Source organism: Cottoperca gobio, chromosome 11 (genome assembly GCF_900634415.1).
Source record: "Cottoperca gobio chromosome 11, fCotGob3.1, whole genome shotgun sequence".
Lineage (NCBI taxonomy): Eukaryota > Metazoa > Chordata > Actinopteri > Perciformes > Bovichtidae > Cottoperca > Cottoperca gobio.
The window spans coordinates 16,117,310-16,128,746 of NC_041365.1; the positions used below are offsets into that span (position 1 = coordinate 16,117,310).

An 11,437-nucleotide genomic window follows, 5' to 3' on the forward strand; every position below is an offset into this window, starting at 1 on the left:
CAGTGGAGCTCAAAACCCATAAAACGAAACGCCCATATCCTCTTCAAAAACAGGAAGTCGTATTCTTGCAACAACAGCGCATTGATTTCCCCCCACAACAATAAAAGGGACACTAAATATAACAATTTAAAAAACCCGTCTCAGAAACTCATATAAACGTCAATAAATCACCGGGATTGTTAAAGAATCACCGCAGTCCGCCATGCTGTCAGATGCAGGTCAGTGTTCATAGCATTTAGCATGTAGCCTACATGCTACAAATGTGACAGGCGGACATTGTTTTCTGGTTTAAAGAGCTCGCTAATGTGTCGCAAAATGTGGTGTGTTCACTTACAATTTAATCTCGTGTTTCATTCGCTTTAATCTTTTTGTTATTAGTTTCGTTAATAGAATACATCATGTTATCTGTCAGAAAGAGCCTATCAGCCACAACAAAGGCCCCATTTGAGCTGAGCTGCACTGCACTGCAAGTGTTAGTGTATTTATCTTCCATTTGTATGTTATATAATCCATAGTAATCATTATTCGTGCACTGTCTATTTAATTACTTTGTAATCACCTCACATTCGCATTTCCTCCATTATTAGCATATACTCTTATAGTGTCAGCTAGTTCTGGTGGCTAGACTATCACTTCACTGCTGTGGTTTTATTCTTTATTCTTGTGTGTATCGCTGTTTTGTGTCGTATAAACTCATTCATCTATCTTCAGGAGGGTCCTGACAAGTCATTGCATTTGACCAATTATTGGGTGCTTTATACAAAAAATCATAGAAAACAAGCATGACAAATAATGAACAAAAAGAATGCCATCATTGTCATGACATGAATTCATGATTATAAAAGTAAACCTAAGCAACAAGAGCAACATGATTTCAATTTTGAACAATGAAAAGCAGCCTTAAAAAATAATGCTTTAATAAAAAAAATAAAAACTTTCTTTAGAGGCAAAGGTTCAAATTCCAAATTCAAAGAGCTTTATGGCTTTAAAAAGGGCATCAAATTAACTGGGTAATTAATGAATGCATTAATGCACCCAATGAAATATTCTGCTAAGCATTTAAAGACAGACAATGAAGATCCTCATAGCCTACATATCAAAAAATGATCCTATCTATCCATCTCCACTGTTAAAGATATATTTTGGTCACTTATGTTTAGACTATCCTGGGAATGCCTCTGGGGCTCGGCGAGCTAAGAAGAGGACCTCCGTGGAGTCACCGGGGGACGGCCAGACCCTGCGCTCCTCCGGTAGGCAGATCAATGTCCGGGTGAAGCGCACCAACAACCCTCCACCTGGACAGGTAAACTGCAGCATGCATGTTCAACTTCTGTCTGCCTACTGAACACAGCCATTTCTCATGGTTCTTACTTGGTCCCCATTTCTTTTGACCATTTGTTTATGCCCGTCTGATCCTGAGTTTTTCAGGTTGATACTGATATTTGAGAATAAACACATTAGGACTTAACCCAAGCGAAGAAGCGAGGAATCTTGAAGTGGTTTTCGATTCTGATTTTAAGTTAAAGCTCATGTTACAAAATTAAAGTTCAGTTGAGCTCTGTCATGGATTTCTTCACACTCTCTTCTAGAGCAAAAGAAAAGCCACAGACACAGAGGAGGAAGACGACCAGTCCGAGAAGAAGTACAGAAAGTGTGAGAAGGCCGGATGCTCTGCCACATACCCAGTTTGTTTTGCAAGTGCATCTGACAGGTAACATGTTTCTTGGTATTATCAAAAATCAGATCTTAAAGTTATAGTTCGGGCGCTTTGAAGTGTTGGTGTTTGATGTACTCATCCATAGTCAGTGTAGATGGACGTATTTTAGCCACCTAAAAAAATCAATATCCTTTTAAGTGTACGCTGTATTAAGAATATTTTTAATGCTTTACCTTGCGCTGAAGCAGTTAGCTATGCTCTCTTTAAAGCCACCAGACTCTAATCACAAAAACAATAATAAACATAATTTTACCTCTCAGAACACGGGAGTTGCTGGTCTACTGCTTCCTCGATTGGTTAGTTTGTTTTTGTTATTGTGTGACTTTGGTGCATTCGAACTAACCCTAACCAATCGAGGCAGCGTTAGACCAGCAACTCCTGTGTTGGGAGAGATAAAAAGAATGTTTTTGTCAACAGAGTCTGGTGGCTTTGAAGAGAGCATAGATGAGGGCTTCAGTTTCCCATCAGAAAGGGCTGTCTGACAGCAAGGTAAAGCGTTGCAAATATTCAAAATATAGTGTAAACTTAAACTGATGTAGCCTCTGTGGTGGTACTCCTGTCTGTTTCTCCAGACTGGGAGCGTGCCGACCGCCATCTACTGTAGTAAAACACTGACTATGGATAAGTACCTCATAACAACACTTCAAAACATCCAAACTATCCCTTTAACTCAATCACTCCTTCTTTCAGATTGTTCTGATTTGTTCTGTGTCTTCTCAGATGTGCTAAAAATGGATACACATCTCGCTGGTATCATCTGTCATGTGGTGAGCATTTTTGCAACGAATGTTTTGATCACTACTACAGAAGGTAATGTTGACGGAACTAACTACTCTCATAACATTAAAGGAACAATGAGTAGGATTTTGCCTTAATAAAACAAGTCATGGACTCAAAAATATACCCTCTCAATCATCGCTTATGACCTACTAGAAGTGTATGGGGTGGTGTCTGCATCTGCAGAGACCCTGCAGCCCTCTGCCTGTGTTTCTTTTTGTGTTTACAAACCGCTACTGACAAATCCTATTCAGTGTGCCTTTAATAAACAAACATGTTTCAGTATTTTTTGCATGGTGACATTTAAAATGCTGTTGCACCAAAAATTTACTTTTTTTGTACTGGCAGTCACAAAGATGGCTATGAGATCTTTGCTTCTTGGAAGAAGGTGTGGACCAGTAATGGGAAAAGTGAGCCCAGTCTCAAAGCTTTCATGGCAGATCAGCAGCTACCGTTCTGGGTAAGCAAAGGCAGCTTTCCTGGTTCCTGTTGAACAGTTGAACCTGCTCCATATCACAAATACAGTAATGTTCATTGTAATATGTTCCCTCCAGGTTCAATGTACTAAACCAGACTGTAGGAAGTGGCGTCAGCTGACCAAGGAGATCCAACTCACTGCTTCCCTAGCAGCAACATACCGCTGTGGGATGAAGTTCAACAACATTAAGGTAAACAGGAAATGGAAAAATAATCATCCAGCCACTCACAAGTGACCTTTTTAAAAAATGATTTAAGATGATGATTGTCTGTCTTTGCCTGCAGAGTGAGGGAACAGACCAGTGCTCCCAACCGGAGGACTTGGTAAGCTGGGGATGTTTATAAGATCTGTTTTTGCATCATAGCAGTTATCACAAAAGGAAATGTTTTTGTCAGCCTTGCTTTAAACATGGAAGTTGCTTATGGTGATTTGCATCCTCTTAAATCCCACGTTGTTTCCTTCTCACAGAGAGTGGCCGAGGTGACGGACAGCTGGTGGCATTCAATGTTGATTTTGCCGCCGTTGTTCAAAGAAAGTCCTGCCAGCCCGTTCCTCGCTGCCTACTACCCTGACTGTGTGGGGATGAGTCCGTCAGGCTCTCCCAGCAACATGTCTCTGTCTGAGCTGAGGGCAGACCACTGCAGAGCCGTCCAGCCACAAAGTAAGTCTGTGGGTGTGAGAGGAATGGAGATATCTTTTATTTTATTTGAACTTTATTTAGATTTCAATGTAAGTAACATAATGTGAAACACTGTTAAAGAGTCCTTAACAGAGGGCTTTTCTTTTGTTCATTTACCAAGTACACCTGTCCACATCCTAGTATTCAGACTGTCAAGTACAACATAACTGGAGTTCATCTTTGTACAAAATGATATCCATCTTCATTTGCAGTTTTGCTGTCATATATTTCATTGTATAGACTTCTTTCCAGTCTTGAAGTAAAAAAACACATGATCCATTGGGATAGCATTATATTTCAATCTTCTCTTATATTTTTCCCAAAATCCCTGCACAAGACCTGTGAATGATATCCAGTTATTCCACATTTCCTCTGAGACGAAGCTGAAACTGAACCTTTTGTCAAACATTGAAACCATCACTGGAGGGAATGGAATATTTCAGCTGCCAATGTTTATGCTCCTATTTAGAGATATCAGTCTAAAGCATTTAGTACTGTGGCGTAGTAAACATGATTGTTTCCCTCAGTTCCAGGCCTGTGTCCATACTTCCAGCCCTTCTACCAGCCTAATGAGTGTGGCAAGGCTCTGTGCGTACGGCCAGATATGATGGAGCTAGATGAGCTTTACGAGTTTCCAGAATTTTCCCGGGATCCCACCATGTATTTGGCTTTGCGTAACCTCATTCTGGCCTCCTGGCACAACAATTGCAAGGTACCAACGGTGACTTACAAATAATGCATGTTTTCAACTTACCTGGACCTAGAATATATGTATATATTTTTTCCTGTTTTTCTTAAGGAGGTGCTGACTTGCAAGAAATGTGCCCTGCACATCATTGTCCGAGGGTTGGTGCGGGTGCGCTGCGTGCAGGAGATGGACCGGGTGCTCCACTTCATGACCAGGAAGGGCCTCATCAACACTGGTGTGCTGGCAGTGAAGCCGCCTCTGCTCCCTGAAAGACACTTCACTGTGAGTTTCCTCATCATGACAATACAGCGCATATCTCATGTAAAACAGTTTTTTTTTGTCATTTATTTGGATAAGACTTACAGGGCCTCCACATATTTAATTATTTTTGCAGAGGAATGTTGTCATCATCGGTGCCGGGGCTTCGGGGCTGGCTGCTGCACGGCAGCTGCGAAACTTTGGCACTCAGGTAACTCCTTAGTTCCTGTCGCACATCTTCTCTGACCTCCTGTTTTACCGTTACAGTTCTGTCCCTTTACACTCTTCATTTTCATTGGTTTACAGGTGGTGGTGCTTGAGGCAAGGGATAGAATTGGAGGTCGTGTGTGGGATGATACTTCTCTGGGCGTCACTGTAGGCCGAGGAGCTCAAATTGTCAATGGCTGTGTAAACAACCCCATCGCCCTGATGTGTGAACAGGTTCGATGTTTTTAAGAGCTCAAAAGTCTGCTGTGCATTTAACCTGATCTTAAGTCTGTTGTAATCGGAAAGATCTTCCAATTGGACTCTCCACTCTTCTGTTGCAGATGGGCATCAAGATGCACAAGCTGGGAGAGCGGTGTGATCTCTTCCAGGAGGGGGGGCAGGTTACTGACCCGGCCATCGACAAGCGCATGGACTTCCACTTCAACGCCATCCTGGACGTGGTGTCAGAATGGAGGAAGGACAAGTCTCAGAACCAGGACACACCGCTGAGAGGTGCTGAACATGTTCAGTAAAGCCACATAAAGAAAAGTCCATTTTGGTTGAAATGATGACATAACTGTTGTAGAAGGCTAGAAAATAATCCAGTGCTTTAGAAAATGTTTTCTTTTGTCTTGCATGACCCTCTGACAAAATGTCCTTGTTCTGCAGCAGCTATTGTCATGTTTGGTCTAACCTGCAGATTATCAAATGCATTCCCATATAAATTCCAGAAGTCTGACTATGACGTTGCAGTACGTAGTGTAATGCAGGTTACACGGAAGCAGTGCTGAGAGAAAAAGTGTGCTATTTAGCGAAACTATTTCCTAAATAAAACACATTTAGAAACTTGATTTGATCTGTGTTTAGAGATATTTGACCTTTTTTTTTAGTTTTATGCATTTTATCTCTACAGAAAAAGTCCAGGAGGTGAAGAAGAACTTCCTTCAGGAGTCTGGAATCCAGTTCAGTGAGTTGGAGGAGAAAGTGCTTCAGTTTCATCTCAGCAACCTGGAGTACGCCTGTGGAAGCACGTTAGACCAGGTGTGGAAAGCTCAAACACTAAATGACTGCTAGATTTTTCAGTTTGTTGTATGAAACTGAAATGTCCTTTGCCACCAAATTTGATGTTTTAATGCAGAGAATTCAAGCTGATTCGGTTGAACTTTATTTCAGACATATCGGTCCATATCAGTATAACAAAAAAAAAATGAAATAAATACAATACGAGGACAACAACACAGAGATAAAACATTGCTTGTGATTAAAACACATTTACATTCTTTAGATTCACTGTAAAATCCTCTCTTTTTTTTATATTGCAGAAAATAAACACTGGTGACAAGTCTGCATACTGCACATTTTGTGACATTTTGTTTGTGTGGGTTTTGATGTTGTGTCTTCAAGGGTGATGAGAATGTTCTGACATATAATGTAAGGGTGATGGCCTAGTGGTCTAGTGGTGGTCAAACAAAACACTAGATGGTCGGGAGTTCAATACCAGGCTGCCACCATTGTACCCCTGAGCAAGGTTGAGTTGCTCCAGGGAGAATCCAGGGAGACTGCCCCTGTACTTCAATGTAAGTTGGATAAATTACCTGTAATGTAATGTAATGTATATTTGTTTTCATTTGTAGGTATCGGCAAGATCTTGGGACCACAATGAGTTTTTTGCCCAGTTCTCAGGGGACCACACTTTACTCACCAAGGGCTACTCTGCGTTACTCCACAAGCTGGCCGAGGGCCTGGACATCCGCACAAAGTGCCCGGTTTGTAATTCAATCTTTTAATTTCAGCTGCTAATTTGACCTTTCTTAGACTGCAGAGATAAATCCCAATGTTCAAAATCCAAATCGGGTGTACATTTAGTTTTTTCAATTCCAGGTTCAGGCCATTGATTACTCAGGTGATGTTGTCAAAGTTACCTCCTCCAACGGGTCTCAGTGGACAGTACAGAAGGTACAAATATCTTAATAAATGTCATAAAATGTATACAATATATCATTTCTATCATCATTTCAAGACTTTGTCCTAGAAAACGTTTCATTGCAGAGAATGTGGATGTATTTATTCTACCATTCGAGAACACCTGATGGGTTGCTAGAACTGGAAAATGCAAAAAGCACTTTGCATTTCCCATTTCATGTCTCAGTCAGTGAAACGGGGCGACAGCATTCAAATGTAATTAGAAATTGGGCGTAATGCTTTTCCATTTTCAAATTTGAATGAACATTTATATATTGTCCACCATAATGCAGGTTAGTCTTTGAAAATGAATATGCAAAGACAATTTGACAATTCATTGTCTGAGAATATGCATAAAGGTGTATATGGAAATAAAAATGTAAATGCATTTTAATTGTGACTTAAATGATGCATCTAAAAATGCTAAATTAACTTACAATATTTAAAATAACATTTGTGTTGTCAAATTTGAATTAACATTTGTCTTTGTTTGTCTTTGAAAATTAAATGTCAAGTTTTCCATTTTCATTTAAATATTGTCAGCGAATGCTAGTAGTGAAAATATAAATGCAAATTGCATCATTGAATTTAAATGTTGACCCAATTAATGCATATAAAGGGGAATGAAAAGACCATTAGGAGATTACATTTTAATTTAGTCTGCCAAATGCTTCCACAATTCCCTGTTGATCATTGTGGTGTAATGTTACTCTTTTAGGTTCTTGTAACCGTCCCGTTGACTTTACTTCAGAAGAACTTGATTAAGTTCAACCCTCCGCTTCCTGACAGGAAACTGAAAGCTATTCACAGTCTGGGAGCCGGCATCATAGAAAAGGTAATATCTGTTTTGATGTGTTTGTGTAATTCATGGTTGGAGATAAGTACAGGACACCAGGCAAATGTTGGCGAAGTATTCAGAACATTTATTTTTAAGGCAAAATAACAGCTGATTAGAAAGTTTCCTTTTTGTAGATGCTAAAATGTTATTTCAAAACTTCTTCCAGATCGCTCTTCAGTTCCCGTACAGATTCTGGGACAAAAAAATCCAAGGGGCAGACTACTTTGGTCACATACCACCAGGCCCTGACAAGAGAGGCATGTTCAGTGTCTTCTATGACATGGAGCCACAGGTTTGTTTTTTCTCATCCACACAGCAAGACAATATCTTACCGTTCAACTATGGATAGGACGATTTAGGGTTTTATCGTGGATTGTGAGGAAAAATATTTACAATAAGTTGTGGTGAATATCCATTGTTGGGATAATTGTGAATATCCTCAGAAGTGACTTAAAAAAGTTGTCTAGCTCGTTATAATGGTAGAGAAGTGAAAAGTAAAGCCGGATTTAAAAATCAAACAAAATTAAAATGTGTCTAACCTTTTATATGTCTTATGATCACGTTATTTCAGATTGTTGGATTCGCTTGTTCTTTTCACTAAAAAAGATGTCTTATCTGTTAGGCGATAAAAGTTTTAGTTTCTTAACAAAATGTAAGCTCAAATGATTCCAGAGCCATGTTTAGAGTTTTAAGCATATTTTGATGATTATTGGGTTAATATCGTCAATTGTTTTGGCCTGGCCATGATAATCGGGTCATGACATTGTGTCTGTCTCATAATCATAAACTCTCCTGTCAGAAATGATGACTATGATGTTTGCTACCAGGGAAAATAGGTGTGAACTACTGGTGTTAGACTGCAACAACAGATGAACAGAAAGGCATTTAAATGTAATCATGACAAGAATACAGAAGAGATGAAAATAATTAAAGATAGAGAAGTGCGGTAAAATAGAGAACAAAAAGGGAAGGAACATTTCTTGATTTTACATTTTGACTTCATGTCTTGATTACTGTGTGTGTGTGTGTGTGTGTGTGTGTGTGTGTGTGTGTGTGTGTAGGGGAAGCAGGCTGTCCTCATGTCTGTTATCACTGGTGATGCCTGTCCCTGCTGTCCGGGACATGGAGGACAAGCTGGTGGTGGATGAGTGCATGAAGGTCCTGCGTGAACTTTTCAAAGAGCAGGTAATGCTGCCACATTTAGTGTGTCACATTCTGCTAAAGCGTGACCGACACTTTGGACTGACATTTATTGGAGTGTTGCAGTGAAAGTATTGATGAGGCATGAAAAGTCCTTTTTCAACCATATAGTCACAGTAACTAATCTTAGGAGGTAAAAGTCCCTATTCACATTCATTTAGAAACTTGAAAAGGCGGGCAACAACACAAGGACAGCACTTTGTTGTTTCTAACTTACTACTTTACTACTCTGATGTTTGAATGGTTAAAAATGGGACATAAGCCTCCACCCTGATAGTCCCTGGCCTATCAGAAAGTACTTTGTATGTGTCAGGAACTAAGACCTAGAGTTCCTGCTGTATAAAAAGGTTTAAAGTTCTTCTAATTCACGCAGCACATTTTCTGTTGACCCCAAATACAACCTAAACCTTTCATTGGAGTTATTTGTATTTTTTTTTTTGTATGGGTTCTCATTGCTGTTGTTCTTTACTGTCTGTCATTCTTTGATAGGAAGTCCCAGAGCCGCTGCATTTCTTTGTCACACATTGGAGCAAAGACATGTGGTCCCAGATGTCCTACAGCTTTGTGAAGACGGGGGGAAGTGGGGAGGCCTATGACATCCTCGCTGAAGACGTGCAGGGAAAAGTCTTCTTTGCTGGAGAGGTAACGCTGCTTTTATCTTTCTTTTTTTAAATCACATTTTTCTCAAAGTCTGTTGATGTCTGTGATGAAATGAGATTTATATGCTTTTGACAACATTATTGGTGATGAGTTAATATTCCTTTTGAGTTTTCCCCACTGCACTTTCAACAGCAGACTTGGCAGCTACTACTAATAACGTTAATGATGTTCTATTCAAGTGTCCTAGTAAACCATGTCACTGTGACAGAGCAGGCATGCACAATACCAGGACCCTGAAATCAAAGCAGTTAAAAGGGATTTAGCCATCATTAAATGTATTATGAACACCTGTGCTGTTCCTGCTGTGACATTTCAGAATTACAATTGAGAAAAAGTCCTATCAGATCTGGGCACCTCTGTTAATTAAAGGTTGGGTTTCTGCAGGTGGGGTTACTTATGTCAGATATTTGGTCACTTTTTAGCTATCAAATATTGTCATCTTGTTTCTTGTTTTAAATTGATTTATTGTGTTTGGTTTTTGTTACCAGGCCACCAACAGACACTTCCCTCAGACTGTGACGGGAGCCTACCTGAGCGGGGTCAGAGAGGCCAGCAAGATGGCTGCTATGTAAACTTTGTCAGCCCCTGAGCACTCAAACACACCAGCATGGACACACAGGTTGCACTGAGCAACAGACCGCTAAACAACTCCTACTGCGTCAACCTGAATTGCTCCACTTTGAATGACATTTCACTGTACTGCTATGTGTCTGATCAGCAAGACACCATCACTTTTCAACAGCGGGGTCAAGTAGAACTTCTCAGGGCCAAGCTCTACATATTTAACAAAATAGAAGTGCTTTTTATTTATATCAAAAATCCAGCAGGAAAAACGTTGCAAAATGAATAGAAAGGCATGATAAGGATAATCCCTGTGCAGCTCTGCCTGGGTCCGCTGTGCTGGAGGTCAGGATGATACATTTGAGTTTAATGAGTGGTGTACGTAGCACTTCGGTGATGGAAATTGACAGAACATTTCATTTTGAGAGATTAGGCTTGCATTAAACATTGGTAAACACTCAGTCACAAATTCAAATGTAATCTCCAAGGATCAAGTTTCAAGAGATTATATTGTAGTGATATTTAAAAGTGTTTTCTTTTGAGGTACCTACCAATGTTTTATACAGATTACATGAATGTGCATTATTTGTTGGTACAAATTGGAGAAAGGTTAGATATATAGAAAAATAAATGAATAGTTCATGTGTTAGGTAAGTTGAATAATGAGTATGATCAGAGGATTGTCCCCTTTCTGTCTCAGGGATGTGATCAAGACAACACTACCTGGCAGAAAATAATGATTGAGAATGAACTGAAAATGGTTGGAACACAACCAACCGAAGGAGGAAAAATAACTCCTTATTTCTCTTTTATTAGTTTCTGAACAATGAAGTTTGGGGTCGGGGAACAACACAACAATGTCCTCACTTTTTTGATTAATGTTGATTAATGAAACTCTACATCTCGATCCTCATATCTCTGTCTGGATCAGTTCACTAGACGATCATGTTCTGTTTGTCCAGCATTACAGTCCTTGAGTATTTATCTTGTATGTGTGTAATAAACTGAGCTATCAACTGCCATACTGACCGCTTACACTTGTGGATAATTATTTGGCTCCGATTGTTCCTGCTCAAATCACCGGTATTATAAGCATGTAGCCTGTTGTAGTTGCTGCTGCTTGTTTTCATATTTTCTCCAACTTTTAGTTTTCTTCTTTATCTTACTTGTTTGAATTTCCTTATTAGTATATTTCAAGTAATATTCTTATTCATAATATTCTGTATTTTCAGACATCCCTGTGGAGGTTGGGGGCATTGAACCTGAGTGGGAGATGTTCAAAACCTCTATTGCTGAAGCTGCAGTGAGGAGCTGTGGTCTCAAGGTCTTAGGTACGTCAAGGGGCGGTAACCCTCGAACACCGCGGTGGACCCCGATGGTCAGGGAAGCCATCCGACTGAAGAAGGAGTCCT

General features: G+C 39.9%; 1 protein-coding gene across 1 annotated transcript; it reads left to right on the plus strand.

Annotated features, from left to right (window-relative positions):
- The first annotated feature begins 202 nt into the window (after positions 1-202).
- On the plus strand, positions 203-11,060 carry kdm1b (lysine demethylase 1B). Its single transcript, XM_029443860.1, is given in 22 exon segments — positions 203-218; positions 1,161-1,303; positions 1,590-1,711; positions 2,438-2,527; positions 2,843-2,954; positions 3,049-3,162; positions 3,257-3,295; positions 3,441-3,633; positions 4,179-4,363; positions 4,451-4,621; positions 4,734-4,808; positions 4,904-5,038; positions 5,146-5,317; positions 5,718-5,845; positions 6,439-6,570; positions 6,686-6,760; positions 7,485-7,601; positions 7,771-7,896; positions 8,666-8,707; positions 8,709-8,789; positions 9,294-9,446; positions 9,953-11,060. Coding segments are annotated over 22 exon segments (2,505 nt in total). The 3' UTR covers positions 10,037-11,060.
- The last annotated feature ends 377 nt before the right edge of the window (positions 11,061-11,437 follow it).